This window comes from Synchiropus splendidus, chromosome 11, assembly GCF_027744825.2.
Source record: "Synchiropus splendidus isolate RoL2022-P1 chromosome 11, RoL_Sspl_1.0, whole genome shotgun sequence".
Classification (NCBI taxonomy): domain Eukaryota; kingdom Metazoa; phylum Chordata; class Actinopteri; order Syngnathiformes; family Callionymidae; genus Synchiropus; species Synchiropus splendidus.
The window spans coordinates 6,961,099-6,980,396 of NC_071344.1; the positions used below are offsets into that span (position 1 = coordinate 6,961,099).

General features: G+C 42.1%; 1 protein-coding gene across 10 annotated transcripts in view; it reads right to left on the reverse strand.

Annotated features, from left to right (window-relative positions):
- The window catches only part of dlg3 (discs, large homolog 3 (Drosophila)), an 85,372-nt gene that overhangs the window by 57,369 nt on the left and 8,705 nt on the right, over positions 1-19,298 (reverse strand). For 6 of the 10 annotated variants that reach the window (XM_053878865.1, XM_053878867.1, XM_053878862.1 and 3 more), the window contains exon 1: positions 3,908-5,060. In XM_053878865.1, coding sequence (XP_053734840.1) covers positions 3,908-4,291 — 384 coding nt within the window. In that variant the 5' untranslated portion in view covers positions 4,292-5,060. Of the gene's footprint in view, positions 1-3,907; positions 5,061-12,895; positions 13,007-19,298 lie in introns of those variants that run through there. The other 4 variants (XM_053878863.1, XM_053878869.1, XM_053878870.1 and 1 more) reach the window with 2 other exon arrangements.

Here is a 19,298-nt window from a genome sequence, read left to right on the forward strand (position 1 = left end):
ACAATAGGACACACATGGCATTAAATCTTCAGCCACTACAACGAAAGGTAGTTTTATAGAAGCACATTACTTCACACATTTCACACTAGTTTTGTGTATCTTATTTTATAATGTATGTGTTTTGTAGTAACGCAAAAGAACATAGGTGATGTTCTGGCATGTATTTATTGAAAGTAGCGTATATAAAAAATCAGAAAAGTGGATTGTTTGTATGTATATCCTTATCCTGATTGGATTTCCAAAAACATGGATTATTTAACATTGAGCAAACGTACACTACATCTGGCATCGTTGTTTCCGCACGAGGGCTCAGTTCAGCGTGTGTATGGTGATGAACTCAATTGCATGTTCGTCCTGAAAATTGCTTCGCTACCACATAAACATTGTCCACCGCTCTTCCTAATGGTGCTATGCTATTTCTAAGCCACTTATGGATTCCTACCAAAAATCTATGAGAGGAAATCAATGAAACATTAACTCCATATTGATGGATACAGAACTAAACTATTACCCTGATGGGGGCAACCGAAGCAAACAGATGGAGGACTTGCTGTGCTAAAGCTAATTTACAAAATTGTAGAAGTCAAATTCCAGTAGGAGTGGAAGAATGGAATTCACATGAAATGGTTTCAACTGCCTACATCGCTGCAAGTGAACAGTGCTGTTGAAGACCCAAGGTTCATATCATGTGAGACGGCTCACAATTGCCCCCACTGCTGAAGGTTTACTTCAATGCAAGTTGTTTAAATAGTCATGTGCATATTACTTAACATTTAAGCATTCAAGCGTGTATTACCATTTTCATGATCGACAGGAGAATTCCTGGAACATAGATGAGCAACTTTAACCATTTTTTTGTGGCCCGTAACTGGCCCAGGAATACATTTAAAGATGAAAGTGATTACTAGCTAAGCTGCTGTACAGCTTGGTATCTGAAAGGACTGAAGAAGAGTATTAAACCGATCAATCAGGAAAAACATTTTACATTTCAGTCAAGCTATTTTTAAAATGGGCAGCGCTCAACCTGGCTGGTCCTGGTCCACGAATAGAATCTAATCTAAAAAGAGCATTTATTTAGTGCGTTTTGGTGGGTGCTGCCTTTGAAGCGACCTCGGCTCCCAGAGTTCTAACGGCTTTATGATGCAGTAGCTTCCTAGGTAGAAGCACCAACAGTTCCTTCTCAGTTGTAGACCTCTGTTAGCACTCCTTGAATTGCTCCCACCCCCAGCCTTCTGCTCCCTCTTGCTTTAAGGTCACCATCGTACTACTTTAAATACACCATATAGCCTTGCTAACAGTTTCTGCAGCCTTATTGTTTTTGAAATAACACACTCATTATGCAGTGAGATAAAGCAATCAAAACATGTTTTAATGAATAACAAAAAGAGTCGGTTTATAAGACTGCACATAAAAGGCAAAACCCGAATCTGCCGCTTCCGATCCGAACATTTTCAGGATTAATTCGGATCATGTATTTCTTGGGTTAAGACAAGCCTGAAGATGAAACTGTTCTAGTGAACTGATCTAGTAATAATATTTTGTGTTTTAGAAGGAGCCCTTCCATATCACAGTGGCGGGGGGTTTGAGCGCAAGAGCACATGTAAATCCCATCAGTTACTACTCGGGTCCGCTTTATAGGAACAGCAAATCAAATCTGACAGAATGGAATCTAATCAAACAGATGTACGAAGCAATGACACTGGTAAATCAAAGTGACTGTGAAAAGACGCACTCGCTTGGCGAAAAAAAAAAAAAAGAAAAGAAAAGAAAAAACCCTGACACATTTGTGCTCAAGGCTGGAGGCTTTCAAGTCGTAATGACCAATGGGGGGGACAGAGAACGCCCACTGTGCCAGCGTCACCACAGAGGCCTGAATGACACCGCAGGTCTGGCAATGCATTTTGGACCAAATTCTTCATGGTAATAAATAAAGTAAAAGGCAATTAATGTTTCAAGCTCTTCAGAGCCACAGAGCTGGAGAACACACAAAGACAGATTGGAGCCCGCAGGGGGAAGAGGACCATTTCTGACTCAAGCTCCCGACAGAGCCAGGTCTCTCCACTTTTTTTTTTTCCGGAGAATCTCATATTCCCACCAGGAATCCTTCACAATTAACCTTTCCAAACTTATTTACAAATGCCACACAATTATTTTGCAAATAGATGAGGAATAATTAATTCGGGTTCATCACGTCTCCAGCGATGATTTACAGAGCCGAGCACATCAGCAGCGGGTGCCGTTTAAAATGTCAAGCCGTAAAAATCCAAATTATTCTGAATGAATGTGCAGGTTTATTGTTGTTCATCGTGTCGGCGTCACAAAAACAGCAGTTGTTACGAAAGCCATAACCTAATAGATGTGTGTTGTGACTGAGCGTGTGCGATTCTGCCCTGGCTGAGTATAGGTAGTGGGGGAGGGGTGCTCTGCACATTTTCCACCCAAGGATGAGCACAGTGATGAGGCAAGCAAGAGGATTGTGTGTGTGGGAGGTTACATATTCATCCATGCTGTGTTTTAGCCCGGTCATAGCAAGGGGAGCACATAGTGACCATCCACATGCCTGTTTTAGGAGATGAAGGGACAGATGCTTGTCCACAGTGTCAAGCCCTCTCTTCCCTTTCTCGCTCTGACAGCACCACCAACTGCCTCCTGTTACATAACCCCCTCCCCCTCCGCCAGGCCCGCTGCCTGCCTTATTGGCTTATTTCTCTCTTTTTCAACCTTTGCATTTTCACCCCCCTGACTGCTGCTGTTTTCCCCACCACCATGACTGATGTGTTCCTGGACATGATTCATATTCTTTAAATGCATGCAGCATCTTCGGGAGCTTATTTAGAATTTAGCTGATCAAGAGCAGACACCAAAGCGCTCCTCTTTTTCATTAAAAAAAAGAAGGGTTTGGCTATTGCAGCTGAGTTTAACAAACCATTTCTTACATAATTCTAGTAAACTTGAGGGCTCCCTCCTCCTCCTCAACGCTTCATGTATGTAGTACAATCAGTGTCTTACATGTGGGCTCAGCTCTAGGGGGATCTCTTCCACTCTGCCATTAAAAAAAAACAGCCTCCATTTTCCCCCTCTGCTCCTCTCCTACTTGTCCCTCCTACAGCCGAATTATTATTGCTCACAATGCCAGGATGCGTTAATGGAATAAACAAGGATTTTATTCTCTCTGCTTCAGCCGTCGCAAATTGCCGGGGCCGTTCTGTGAGCCGGACCCTTCCCCCGCTGGAAACATACATGCACCTTGCTTAATTAAAGATTCTCTCTGAAGATCTTCTGACCTTTTCTCGACTGTAATTTACAAATGCGGCACAATAGTCGGGGATATTAGACGGGGGCAAGCGGCAGAGAGGCGGATTCATTCATGCTGCATGATGGTCGGAGGATGTTTGGCCACCGGATTACTGCTGATTACCTCATTTTCTGAGGGATCGTTCATTAAATCATGTCATGGCTCAGTCTGCGGTGAAAGTCGTAGGTTTATCCGGACCTGTGATTCATTGAAATGTATATATTCCTCTGCAGTGATTCATAATGAGCTCATCTTTCATCTAGAATCCAAGTCTTCCACGTATATAGCGATGAAATGTGCCGCTCATTGCTGAATTAGGAAGCGTCAGCTGGCTATTCCATGTGTTGAATATGGGTTTTAGTCATCGGCTCCAAATGTATAAAGACGAAGGTGCATTTCACACATGTGTATACAAGCTGCCCAACTGGATCAGTCCTGTTTTCTTCCCACCTCACACACATCCATGTACAAGTGGACTGCGGCTGATCGTACAGACCAATTCTGTCCTCAAATATACAGCCTCAGCATTTGCCGGCCACAGCGTCAAACCCGCCTCCCACAGCCAGGCCCCATGAACTGAACTGCCCATGTTGAATGGAAAAGATGTCCTACCTGGTCATACCACTCCCGATTGGTGCAGGTGCACTCAGGCCACCATCCTCCTTGTCCACTGGAATTGCTGCCATTTACTTTAGGGCCTCCTTTGGACTGGCCCTTTGGATTAGGGCCTCCGGGGCCACCGCCAGACATAATCTTGCCCTTACTTCTTCCTAAAGTGCCCCCTCCTCCGCCGCCTCCTCCTCCTCCGCCCATGCTTCCGCCTCCCCCAGAGGCCGGTGGGGGTAAGGTTTGGCCTCCTCCGTACCCAGGTGGGTATCCATAGGGCTCGGCCTGCCAGTCTCCCCCATATGCAGGGGCATCCATGCGTCGTAGGGCTGCCATGCGGGTCACCTCATAACATTCTGGGCACTTGCAGCAGTGGTGGTGTTTGTGCATGCTGGCTGTGCAGGCTGGGGTGACGCGGAGCGGCGTGGCACTCGGTTTTCTGCTGCCTCCTCAGATCTTACACAGCAAGCTGTGATCAGCTCACAGAGCCGCAAACACAGACGCAAATAAGACGAGAATCTCTACAGGTTTTCCCTTTTTTAACGTCGAATCCTCTCGCTCTCCGGGGTTCAGGATGCAGCCACAGGATAACAAAAAATACAAAATGGGCACGTAGTCTTTGTCCTCTTGACGTAGAAGATCAAAGGAAATATTCAAAATATTGAATTCGAGCACAGGATCAGAGACCAGCCCCGATGATAGAAATTTCCTCTTGCTCCTCTTGGTTCACAGTGAAACGCTTATAAATTCATATATATACGTGTATTTATATATTCATTTGTTTATATATCTTATATATTTACACACACAAATACATATAAAAATATTAATATAAACAGACAAGCACAATTACTGATATGTACAGGATATATATATATTTATATATGTATATATAATTATATATATATATATAAAGACCTATATGCGCGTGTACAAATATATATAGATATATAAACAATATGTATAAATAAAAGATATCCGCAGATGAAAATCTTCCTCTTGTGATTCTTGGTAATGTCCAGTTATCTCAAAATATCTTGTCTCCTTTTCTTCTGCGTTGAAAATGGTCTTTTCTCTCAGTCTCTTTTCCCAGGCTGCAGAGAGGAGCTGAGCACCGGATCGCCTCTCAGCCAGCTTGCCCTAGATGTGGATTATTCAGAGGGATGCGAGCGAGCAAGAGGTAGATAGAGAGAGAGAGAGAGAGAGAGAGCAGTAGGAAGGGAGGGGGCCTGAGAGATACGTAGCAGCATCCCTCTAGCGCCTCAGCCCTGATAGCGGCAGCCAATCAACTGGCTGCACGGCCATCAGCAGCAGCAGCACCAACTGAGCGCTTCACTAGCAGCTCTTAAAGGGCCAGCGCAGTGAAAATCTCACTGCTGCAAGCCTTTGGAAAAAAAAAGCTACTCACCCACATGTAAATGCTTATATAAACAATCCCATTGTCTGTTGTCAGAATATTTATTACAATTGGTTGGGATGATTTTAGAACACAAAGTTGGACTTTGCAATTTGATATCTGTTTAGATAAAATAAATGTGCTGGAAATTGGAAAAAAAAATGCTGTTTTAGATGATGTAAGACATGGTTGACTTTAAAGCATTCGGTTAGCATCACCCCAGCTAAGCTATCAGCATGACTGAGGGCCACTGAGTGAACAGGATTATCATGTTCACATTGCTTCAGCAAGAAGGCTGCAGGTGTCATTTGCCTCGTCTGTGGCTGCTTCCTGTAGGTTTGCATCTGTCAGTGAGAGTGTGTGTCCACCACCACCATGCCTGAAAATACAATGGTCTTGTGACCCTCCGCCCGCATAACTGGGACACAGTCCAGGCGCCCACTTTTTTCTTAAGGAAATAAACAGAAGATAATGAATGAATTTTACGACTGTTTTAACGGTTATGGGAATTGAAGCAGGGTTCTTGGCTGGATTTTTTTCCTCACGTGTCACTTCCACCCTGCCCTGGTGGCCCCAACGAAGAAAACAGGATGGCACAGCGTGGCATGCCACATTCATTAACGTTAAGGAGGACAGCAAAAGCAACACATCCGCACTCTTATGGCGTAATATATTGATGTTGGGAAAGTGGACTTTTGCGTTGACACATTATGGAGGACGGGGTGAGGTGAGCAATGGGATGGAGCTCCTTCCGTTCTCCAAGCAACAACGTGTCAATTGCCATTTAAAGCCACTCAAAGGACCATGCATTTTTGTCACAGTGACCACAAGTAAAGAGGAGACCCACATATATAGCATATAGTTAAATATAGCATCTGACACCTAGCGCAAGTCAGTGAAGAGAGCATGTCTCCTCGTGCCTCGTGCACCCCACTACCTCGGACGCCATGCGGGAAGGAAAACGTTTTTACTCCACTTATATGCAATGCAGACAGTTATCTTTGGCGTCAGCATCCACAAAACAACTCACCCAGGAGAAAGGTACCATAGGGGTCGAATATCAGTGCACAAATTCTTAGCAAACAGGCCCTCTACGCTATTAAAGCGCCAGTGAGAATCCAGTGAAACAAGCAAAAATTATTTTGCTTCCTATTGGAACGCTTTAACTGTACTTCTGAGTTATTCTGCGTTTACTTCATATGACTTAACATCGGTTTTTAACTCGACACTTCTAACAAACTCTATGTATCATTGTTAAAAAAAACCTCTTTACTCTACACCTAGTTTTACATAATGTATAGAGAAAAGACAACTCAAGTGCATTATTCTATGCAAAATAAAAGGATTCCTCCAACACAACACTGAAGTCAAGAAAAATAAAACTCTTGAAAACAAAATCTCTCGAGAACAACAATTGGACTTTATACTGTGAATATGAAAGAACGTTGGTGTCAGGAAGGAAGGTTTTGCATAAAATATATTTCAGTAAAATCATTTGCTGTGAACCGGTGGATGCTGACACCCAGTCTGCTCACAGTAGCCCACTACTTCGGGAGATTCGTAGAGATGGAATCAAATATTCTAACACGAATAGCCTATTTAAACTTTCATTGGACAGTATTTAAGGTCCAGTTTATTCAATGACAAAGGACACCTTCATCTGCCAGGTTTCATGAGTAATATCCATTGGATACAACATGACTTGTAAGCCTGAACAAATCTCTACTGAGCACTTCTCTTGGTAGGTTTGAATCATGCTGCATTACTACATCTTAACAAATCCCTCCTCCTTGATTTAGTGCTGTTGGCAAGCTGCACCGCCGTTGAATAATTGTATTGTTTAAGCCTGGTGATGCGCAAGATTGAGTCAAAAATACAAACTGTAGGTACTACCTCGATTAAGAAGCACCGGGGGAAAAACTGTCTTAAATTCACAACGATGACATCAACATGTGTGTACAAAACCAACAAGATTACACGCTTGGGCTTTTGTGTGGGTGGACGAAGAGATGGAGAGTGTGAACGTGTGAGGAAAGAGAGAGACTGTGTGGCTTTCATGTATCTGTGGCAGCTGTATTTCCAGTCATGCAAGAGGACTCTCTTTGAACCATTTTGCATGCTTATGGATTTGTCAGCTTGGAGATATGGAATGCAGTGACACTGAGAGTGATGCTTCTCTTATTTTCTAGGGCGAATGTTTCACTGGTGCCAATAGAGCCCGTTTATATGCATTATTAATGTCATGTGATGTGAATTGTGCTGGGTGTGTCTGCATGTAGAGCGTGTGTCTTCTCAAAGTCTGCATGTTCAACACTTGAACACAACTACATGTAGCATGTTTAGATTAAGGCCAGAGACAAACAGGCGTCTTCTGAAAAAAGAGCAGGATGCTGGCTCTGGATTGTGTTGCAGTGAGACCAGGAGGCACACACAGCAGGCTCAGCCACACGTAATTACATGCAACAGTAACTCACTTCTTTTTAAAGATATCTTTCACTCGAACCCACAGAGATTTGGGCAAAAGAGAGCTGAAATCACGGGTGACGTGGAAGACAAATCCTTAATCCTCCAAGTTCCACTGCAGGATGTGGCTATGAACGACCATCAGAGTGATGCTGAGGCTTCAAGGCAGAAGCTAGAAGGGACAATGTAACCATATTGATCGGAGCACACATGACCAAGCACATGTTGCAACACTCCATCTTCACCCTCATATGACAAAGGTGGCCTATGAGTATTTACTACACAGTGCCATCAGGGGATGCAGCGGCATTGGAGGGAAGGGCGAAGGAAGACGCCGCTTAACAACAATGAATGATCTCATCATAAGCACACACACGTAGGTACCGGTCGAGCTTTTCTTCCTACTCCCAGTGTCTAAACATTCCATAATTAAACATGCAATTACACAAGAAGTTATATGTCTGTCTGCTGCTTCATGAATGGCCACCACTGTAGATAAGTTTACTGGTGTATGAATGTTAAATACGTCACAAATTAACAACATTGCAATTGAAAGTTACAAAAATTTCTTCAAGCTTCTACACTTGTATAACTGAGGACATATTCTTTATGGAATATGTCGGAATATGTCTCAGGCGAGCGTACCCGGGACAGGTGTATCGCAGCCCTCAAACCTATTCCTTTTCCATCTTAAACTTATTTTTTTGTATTTTCTGTATTCTCAGTCAATAAGTGATTGACCACAAAACTATGAAAACTATAACTTTAAAATTACAATACATATAGCTCAGCCTCGCAGTTTATTGAACAATTGTATTCTGCCCTAGGAGAAATATAGTTTGCAAAACTATGTGAAAAAAAAAACAATTCCCACCAACACATAGATCGTGTCTCCAATATTATATACATGCTGAAATATGACCATAGTTGGGCTTGTTCATTTGTGCAGTGGCTGGAGGGTTGTCCATATCATGATAGATAGCTGTCTAGATGAATAGATGTCTAGATCATTCCGTGATCACAAGAAAAAAGAGGTTTAACAACTAAAAATGACCCAAAAACTAGGTTAAGTTACTTGACGCAGTACCATATAAGACTCTAGTTTATGAGCAAGCCACAGCAAATTGTGGAGAAGATACACAACGATCTAGTCTTGTTTTTTCCCAGCAACAACAACAATTCTTTTAAAGCGACAGAAAAGGAATTTTGAGCTTTACAACAAAAATACAGTGTAAATATCTAAACTGACAGAGGGTGGGTCTTGATACAATGCACAGGTCTGGTTCAGTGTATTACATCGAAAAACGTTTTCTTTTGTTCTCAGCAGCTGGTGCGAGGGCGGCTCTCTCAGTTGTGAAGTTCAATGACCTGTAAACACCACTTGAATTGGTTGCGCTATACTGACCCATAGCCCTGTGAGTGAAGACATTTGTAATCTCAGCCAACAGATAAGTGCTGTCAAAGTTTCATGGTTTCCACCTGGGGCTACGCTTTGTTTTTACAAAAATCTACAGAAGATATCATGATGGTAGCAGAAGAAAATACATGAAAAAAAAAACAAAAACAGGCAGTTGTTGACATCTGATAGTGTTACACATCATATGTGCTCTGTGAGGATTATCATTCAGTAAAGATGCAGCAAATACCTGCATTAATACTCCTCACGCTTATTTCATTAACATAACATAAACCTTTAATTGTTCAGATTAAAAGCCAAAAATATTGGATTGTATTGCTTATGGAAGCGATCGACGAATGAACGAATGCTCATTGGTCCTCTGAAGCTGTTTTCAGTGTGACCAGAAATTTGTCTTGACATTGCTACGCTCTTCATGCTGGGACAACCGCCTGCGAGGGCAACTGGGAGTTCAATTTGGATTGTTAATTACAAGGAGTAAATTATAGGATGTCTGTCCTTGATCTAAGAAGGTGATGAAAATCATTTGGAAGAGCTTTAGAATTAAAACAATCTCTCATGGTGCTTCCACCCCCCAATATCCACCGGCAGTAACAAAAGCACAGTGTGCGTGTGAGTGATGCCCAACATACCATGGTCATTGAAACTGCTTTGATTGCAGCATCAGCAGCATCAGGTGATTTATCATGTGAAATTAAAGCAGTGACCTCTCACCCCATGTTGACAAACAGAAAAGACAGATGTGATTAATGGCACAAACAAGGGGATCATCAGTAGAGAAGCTTCTCGTCTCCCTGCCTTGCAGCACCGTCAGACAGCACTGTCCTTATTACATAAACCCACCTGATCAACCTGTAAGACACTTTTGCGCTCTCTAAAGCTCCTTACACACACACTGTCGTAGCGAGCATAACCCCCCCCCCTTTTCCAGTCGCTGCACAGCCCCTGTATTGAGTCATTTCTAGGCATTTCTCTGTGAAGCTGTGTGACTACTCCTTTGTCACCTGACCGGATGGAGCTCCATATAAGGAACGTCGGTAGTGAGCAACTGTTAAAGAGGCAGAGTCGCATCCAAAGCTTCTGTGGTCGTACCTCACAAATTTATATATTAAATTACGAGCATTTCAGGGAGGAAGATTTGGAATAGGAGTGTAAAATTAGAGTTTCAAAAGTTTACATTTTGGATGGATGTGTGAGGTGTCATGGTGAGAGAAAGGCATCAGTGAAGCAGGGACATACAACAATGTAAAGGGAATACATTTTTGGGTGATGTAGCTGAAGAAAGTGCTGAAACTCCCAGAGACAGGCCTCTGTGGCAGAGAACAGCTGCTGCACCGCACATACCAAACACATCACCTCATACTGATGAGAAGATGGGAACTATAAATGGAGGGTTTTTGTGGCGACAAGAAGCGTGAATGCATTTAATAACAGCTAAAAATGCAGCTATAGGTATCGAACGTGTGGGCAGAAATGCAGCGACGAGAGGGGGCATTTTCTGAGGCACATGGCTGAGCACAAAGGCGTCGTAAAAATAGAGGGAAGAAAATAGAGACGTCAAGACAACGCAAGTGCACATGAGTGCATGGGAATGCAGCATAAAGTGTGTAATTACCAGCTCACACTACGCTGGGTAAGGTTTTTTGAAAATCTCAGCGCTTGCTGAGTTTGCATCATCACGATCGTTGCTGGATGCATATACGGTGTGAAAGCTGAGCGAGGGAAGGGAGGGGGGGCACAGACACAAATTAAAAGAGGAACAAGAAAGAAAGAGGAAAATGTGAAGAGCAAAAGAGAGGTTGAGAGAGAGAGAGAGAGAGGGAGAGAGAATGAGAGTCAGAGCAGTCTGTAGGGATGCAGGCGGGGGAGGAATGTGGTTTCTATGGCAACCCTGGGTGTCCGTTCCAGCTCCGCACTGCACCGGCCCTCGCCTCTCGCCCGCCTTGCTCTCTCTCTAGCCTCCCCCACTATATCATTCACTTTACATCCCCCCCTCTTCACTACCTTCATCCCTCCTTCCCCTTCTCCCGCACCTCCATGTGGCGCACACGAACGCCTCGTCTACACATTATCCTCGCGCTCAGGGATGCAGCCTCTTCTGTCACCGTATTCTTATCAAGCCATTATCATGAGAGCACAATGCACCCATGTGCTTACAGCCTGCATCTCCCTCGCTTTAACCTATTTCAAGGACCCCGATTCTCTCGCCTCCACAGCCCCCCACCACTTGTTCAAGTTCTGGGCTCAGCAGAAAAAAAGCCAATGCCTGCAGCCACAGAGCTGCCATGTGCCACTGGCTTTGTTGTAACATGGAAAGCAACAGTACGGGGGAACGCTGCAAGACTGTGAGGCATGAAATATTTGCTCATGAAAGTAGCAGCTTGACCATGAAAATAGGTCAACAATTCGGGAATAGTCTTTTTTTTCGCTTCATGGACCAGAGCTAGATGGAATAATAAGATAGTCAGTGTGACTATGTGAGAGGGAAGAAGCTGGAGTTTTTTACTGATAAAATTGCTAAATTTACACAAACCAAACAACAGTTTATTGATAGCCAAATACACTGGAATCAATACATACAGTCCCTAAAAGTATGACTGCACTTTCTGATTAGTCAGCCGATTTATCGTGCAGATATGGGCATTTACGATGTTATTTTTTATTTTTTTAATATTAGACACTATTTATATTCATACATGATGACACTTATTTTGCATTACTTCTTTGTCAAGGAGAATGACAACTGAATTCCAGTCCGCAACATCTATACCCACAGAGTTAGCCTATGTAGAAAACAAGAGTCTTCGCGTCAACCCAACGAACGAATGCTAACCAAAGCTAGCTGCAGGCAAAACCAACGCTAATGGAGTTCATTGTTTTGGACGAGCAGTCGAGTTCTGTTGTCGAACACCAGCGCTTTCAACACCTGGAGTCAGACACTCATTTCCTAGACATGTAGTCGATGAAAAGAGGAGTCTGTCAGGTTATATGTTAGCATTTGGCAAGTTAATTCGTTGTTGAATTTTTTGGGGTTTAATCTGTTCATTGTTCATTGAATATTGAATAAAAGGAATTTATTTTATATTAAACACTTTGTATTTTGCATTGCTAAGTTGTCATTTATTTTGACGCTTTTACAGCGTTGTTCAGTCATATTGTTTTTCAGTAGGTTTGTGTAAATAATAATAATAATTAAAAAAAAACTCACCTTAACCTAAAGGTCTCAGGCCACTTATATGGAAGAACAAAATTGAAATTATATAGATATAAAATAATATAATTCCTGTCCTTTATTAGTCAGAACTGGACCCACAATGTGGGACCCAAAGGTACTGAAGCGGTTCCATCAGCTGTAGTAGTTATAGAAGCTTTTATATTGTAGATGATGGGAGAAGATGGGAAGTAAAAGTGAAATAAATGTGAGCATAAGCTTTGTGTTTGAGAGTTCCAGGCTTGGTGTGTCTTTATAATCAAGACTAAATGTTATTAATAAACTTCAAAGGTCATCCATCTTAACAAGCAGAAGCAAAAGGCTCATCTTGCGCGTCTCCTCCAGGGGACCAGGCTCTACACTCAAGCGGAGATGTGAAATCATAACATCATCTGGATGATTAGTATTTGCTTCTATGAGCAGCAGCTGCTCGTCCTCGGGCCTCGGCATGGTTAAAGCAGAAGATCAGTCAGGAGAAATCCCCTCGCCGCATCGGTTCTCACTCACCTTGGGCACGTCGACGTGAGAGCGAGAAACGAAGCCGGACACTCGCTCCACCTTGTGAACGCTCCTCCTGCTGGTCACTCGCACCAAAGACACGCCCGCTTCCGCCTCCTCCTGAGAGGAAAACACAGATAAGATGCAATTTAATTCCAAAGACTGAAAATCTCCATCAGGAATTACCGGATGAAGCCAAAGATAAACACGACCCACAACTTCTGCGACCACTGTTACATAATCAGGTCATTAATACATAGACTACACCAACACGCCACAATATCGTCACCACCCGCCTAAAATAAAAGGCTTTCATCTGTCAGCAGTGGCCAGTATCAAGTACCCCGATTAAATATCATTTATACATTTCATTTGTTGGTATAAATGTATTATGAATCATACAAACTTCATATTTGTGCTCATAATTAAGGCTCCGTAATCTGGTAATCCTCAGATTTAAACATCTGCGTCACAGTTTCACAGTTGAGACAAAGACAATGGTACTCCAGGTGTCGAGCCAGAAATCTCACAAGCAACTCGTAACAATTATTTCAAATCTACCTTATCAGTTCCCCTCAGAATTTCACTGACACAGAATTTTCCTTTCCGCAGGACTTCAGAAGCTGCAACCACAATCAGTGATTTGGTCTGGGATTAGAAACAAGATATTCAGAGCTGCAAAAACTAATCTCTCCGACGCAATCACAAAAAGATTAGGTGAAAACAGACAAACAATGAATTTCAGACTAGACATCCAATCATTTCAAATAATCCAGAAAAATGTAAATAATATCAGAATCCCAAAAAAACGACCAGAGACAAAATAATATTTCGTATCACAACATTTATGTGCATCTGGCGACCCTCAACCAAACAGCTGCCTATCTCTCTATCTTTAGAATGAAATTCGACAAATATATATTTCTATACTTCTAGTAAAATAATGCTGATTAAGGCTTTTTGTGTTATTACACAGACAATTTATTTAAAATGTATAAAAACAAATCACAGAAGCATCAATATTGTTGGACTTGATGATCGTGCTTACAGAGCTACAGCTTCTAAATTACCAACTTTGTAGAAAACCAGCAGCTTTACAATTTAATCCAGATTACCACAGGCGACCCTTGATATAATCCACATTTGAATTAAAATGGAGTTAGATAAATTGTAAAGTGACGTGTATACAATCACTAAAAACAAATTAAAGTTTAATATCTATGGAAATTAGATTAATAACTAATAAAAATTGAGTGGTGAACATACAACTAGTGCCTCAGACGTCTTTTCCCTTTCTATAATGATTAAACATTGTACATGACATGTCATGTTAATACACCAAATATGTGCCACACTTAAATCAAAGTTTCACGTGTCGATACACAAACCACACAAGGCAGGAAGCAAAGTGAAATTTTATCTAGTGACTATAGATGACATCTTATTTTCAAGTCGAAAAAGAGATCCCAGTAAAAAAAATGACAGGCTACAAGACAAGAAAATCAGGTCATTTCAAGGGCAAGGTTTAGACCTCAATGACCTTTCAAAGACAGCAGAGGGCAGCGTTTACATAGGAACGCTTGGGTGGAGGACGTGTACTATAATGGCCAAAAATATCCTGCGAGTGTACTTGAGTATAGAGCTACTGTGATGCTTTTGTTTAACTAAACAAAAACTTTGGGGTAACTACTGATAAACCCGACCTCAAAATGCACTTATGATAGTTGGAACACCACACGATCACAAAAATGCTTTCACTTTCCATCAAATCGGTACCGTCGCTCATTTGAAAGGCATAAAACATGACATTAACTTGGGGATATCCTTCCTATCCACCTTAACCACAGGCCTCTGCAGATGTTCCCAGGATGGAATAGAGGCATGGCATTCACCACTATACCTCAGCACCTCTATCCACCTTAACCACAGGCCTCTGCAGATGTTCCCAGGATGGAATAGAGGCATGGCATTTACCACTATACCTCAGCACCTGTTAGCCATTCCGTAAGAAATCTTCAGTGTAAAAGTGTTTTTGAGTCAACACAAGCGACAGCGCCCCTTGTGTTTCGGGAGTGACACAGTAGTTCCCTTCCCTTCCAGCAGCATATATTTTGGGGAATTTTATAGAATAATTGTTGAAATTAATAGTCTCCTTGTCTTGTCAAACGGCAAACTATGGGTCACAATGACTACATGCTTTGGAAGTGAGTTGGTTTTTGAGGTGCATTGAATTAATATTGAAGTAAAATAAAGAGCCAAAGTCCGGTGGACCACATAAAATGAGTTGGAGGACCAGGTCTGGCCCTCAAGCCTTGTTTTGATGCACGTCACCAAACAACTAAACAAACAACTCTGTTCCCTTTTAACAATCTACTTATTAATCCTCCTGTTCCCTCAATGGTGTTACAAGGGACTGGAACCGATCCCAGCTACTCTGGGCAAGAGGCAGGGGAACAGACCCACTCTATACACCAGTAGACTCACAACTGAAATGAACCTAGAACCCCCTAGCATCGAGGCTGCATCAAGCGTACGCAAAAAAAGTCTGACTTAAATCTGGAACACGAGTCAATATCTGCGTATGTCTGCACCTAAAATGGTAAAGCTCCCTTCTACCTACGACTCTGCACCAGATCAGGGAATTTGCAGACTCATTTAATTTCTCTCCATCCTCCACTCAGGTGACAGCCTGCCAGGAATACTGATGAGCTACGCGCTTGTGTCCATTAAGCTGCTCTTCCTGACTCTTAAAACTTCTGAATATGACTGCTGCCTCCCTTCAACACACTGTCACTGTCCCTTTACTGGAGTTAGCTCGGCCCTGGAGGAGCATGGATCCAGAGAGGAGGACAGAAGAGGAAGGGAGGATTCTGAGCTGGACTGAAATAGAAGCTAGACAGGGTGGATCCTGGCTGAGCTTAGCAAGCTGATGGCAGAAGAAAAAAAGTTCAAACCACAGCCACAGTTTGTGGTTAGCTCGGTCAACAACAAGTAGCTCAGAGAAGGATTTTGACACGTCTGCCACTCTTGAAAGAGACTTTGCATTGGGAAAACAAAACTTGATAATAACGTTATAAATATATTTAAAATACTTTCGCATTGAAAACATCTCCATTAGTTTATTCCAACTCTTCATGAGCCGAGGAAACCAGTAATATAAAATAATGTGAGCAGAAAAACAACCATCAACAACGTCCTCGAGCAGAACCCCTTTAACTCAGGAGTCAGCACCCTATCATGGCCCTCTTAAAAATGCTTTAAAATGTTCCTTTAATACAGCACAGGTATGACTTACTCCTCATCGTGTTGCGGAGTAACAGACTGCATATTAATTACCCAGTGATTCACCCAGCCTTTAATCAGATTAGACACCATCACTCACTTCCGCTTTATGACGCGACCTCTGCGTCACGCTGTCTTGAAAACGACAACTTTACTGAGAAACGTAGCCCAGGTTACGCTCCGCTCGCAACCTTAGATTACAAAAAACACAGCAGAATATTTCCATTAAGTCACTGACTTCCAGGAAGAGCAGGAAAGAATTACAATTTTGAAAATGATGTCATATTACAGTCACCTTTAGTGGAAAATCCTCTGATCCAGCAGGCAGCTGAGAGCTAACTGGTGTTTACATATGCATCCCTCTCAGGTCAGAATCATACAAATATAAGTGTAATGTATTCCATAACACGATGTTCAATGCGTTTAGGCTTTTTTTATTTGGCAGTTTTGCGGTGTTTTTGGCAGTGAAGGCAGGGAACCGTTGCTGTCAAGGCGGCTGCCTTAACTAAAGGGTGGGGAAGCCTTGCATTTAATTCATTTTAGTTTTTAAAATATTATTTTAATGCTTCTGTGATTATTTGGCTGGTCTGTCAGACACCTCAAATATAACATTGTTGTACAACATCTGGATAAATATGTCACTTTCTCAAGAAAAACAGAACTACTTTTGAGAAGTGCAGTGTGGCTTCCCAGGACGGTGACCGAAACAAGCGAGCCAACATGTAACCAGCACCACAGTGAGCACAGTTCACCACCACCACCACCTCAGCAACACCATAGAGAGACTTCCTCTTGCTCCAACAAGTGCAAGGCCAAGATGATTACCCAGGCAATTATCTCAAAGAATTGGAGGGCATTTTTTATTATGGGAGACAAAGGCTTTTGGTGGATAGCCAGTACATATACACATTCATTCTGTTATTGTCTTCAGCTTATTCTCTTCACTGGGTCACGGGGGCCAAAGAATGGCATCATATCATGCTGACACTTCAGCTAGTCAGTGCCCAGACTGAATGAGGACGTCAAAGATAGAGGGGCTCGTATGCCAAGAGGCGGGGAAAGCACCACTGTTTCACTGGAACTGGAGTTTAACCCGTGCACTTTCTGCAGAAAGAGAGAAAACATCTGCATGTTGCTATATGTACTGCATGCAACAATGTTCTTATTTATTTATTTACATCAAATAATTTACATTCATTTTTTTATTTTAAGTCTCAAGTTATTTTTCTTATTTTTATTTCATTCTATTTTATAATAGCGAATCTGCAATTTGTACTTTGAACTCCTCCAATACATACTGTATTTAATAACAATATTTCACTCATTCAGATCTACAAGGCGTTACTTTTGCGTTCCCTTTATTTTTTTGAGCAGTGTACATTTCCCTAAAGTGTCATAAACAAAGAGTACCTCACCGTTACAACTCATATTTACACATACAGAGAGATTTCAGATGTTCTTAACACCTCTAAGTACCTAAAAGTGACATGACTGAATCTGACTTGACTTTGGACGAGCTACAGTAAGTGACCGCACATGTCTTCATTATTGTCCGCGCTTCCTTACAAGATTAAGCCATTAACTGCACAGCCTCGGTCATCAGATTACCCAGAGAAACCAAAAGAGGCCTTTGAGACAAAAAAAGCTGTCAAAATACACTGTAAAATTGGAAACCACTGAAACCTTTATTTTCCATAGCGATGCGTGTCAAAGGGTTTGTTTAAAAATCCCCTTTTACAGTTGTGTTTTTGTGATTTGGCAGTGAAGTTACAACAAGAGGTCGATCATGTAGTGACCTTTAAAAGTAGGTAACAATAACTATAGTAATAGTAACTAAGACAGTAAGTGACAATACTTCCATTTATGCGCTTCGATGAATTTAAAAGAAAGTGGAAAGGAAAAGCGGAAACAAAGACCTTGAGTTGGAAGTTAGCAACATTAGCCGTGATGATATAATGATCGAATGAATGTTGACTGATTCAGCAACGTTGTATACATCATTTGTTGTCGCATAATTTTCCAATATCAAAATTGTGTTGCGAGTTTTGTGCTGTTCACAATGTAAGTGAATTTGTGTTATCATTTATCTGAAGAACGGTGAAAGGATCCTGAAGGATGTTCATAGCCTTCAGCAAACCAGCAGGGCCACTATCTATCAAACGCTATTTTATTCAAAAGGCAGCAACACTAAGTGCTTCGCAGGGATGCTAAGACTTGTTTAGTATTTTCCACTGCTCAGAATGCAGAACACAAAACATCATTCACTAAATGGACCGCTGAAGTTTGTCTGATCAATCTCATTAACATTTTGGCTCAGTCAAAGAAACGTTTTAAGTAAATATTAGATTGGACAGTGGACGGTCTTCAGTCCATCTAAAATCAATTACAAGATCAATGGCTTTCCGTGGTTTCTCCACTTTCTGCTTTTAAGGGTGGCCACACTTCTAGCATGCTTGATCCAACAGTGGGCCTCTCTCCCTCGGAAGTCTGGGGACTCATCCAGACTGGGATTTGAGCAAGGTGGAGGGGGGGTCACTGAGGATAAGGTGAAGGTAAATTGAACCCAGACTGACCAACATTCACAGCAACCAACCTTTTAGAATCACTTGGTTTTGGACTGTGGTAGGAAACCAGAGTTCCCATTCAGTCTCATGGAATAAAAGAAGATGAAAAGCCACACCTTTTTGTCAGAGTCAGTGGTTCTCTAGGAAGGACTCTTGTTAAAGGTGGAAAGCAAGCTGAGCCATCAGGCGAAGCTCGGTGGGGCACCTTGTAGGGATGTTCAGTTGTTCCCTTTCCATGCTTGTCCCAAGTTCCTGATTCAAAACTGCTGCTGTGAATATGTTAAAGCTCAAGCGTATTATAGACTATGGTAACTGTGTGATTGACTTCATCACATGTTTGTCTTTTTAATTGAGTGGGAGCAAGCTAATCAGGGTTGATACTGTGGAAGATCTCGGGTGCGCCCTGAACTTGTGTCTGAGCCAAAACTATCATTAACAGATTTATCAGTTCATTCTTCGCAGAGTGGGAGGAAGTAGTGCGCCAGAAACATGGGAATAAATCCACCATCAAAAATGTTAACTCCACACTAGTGCTGTAAAACAACTTCCATTTTCCTCTTCACGAA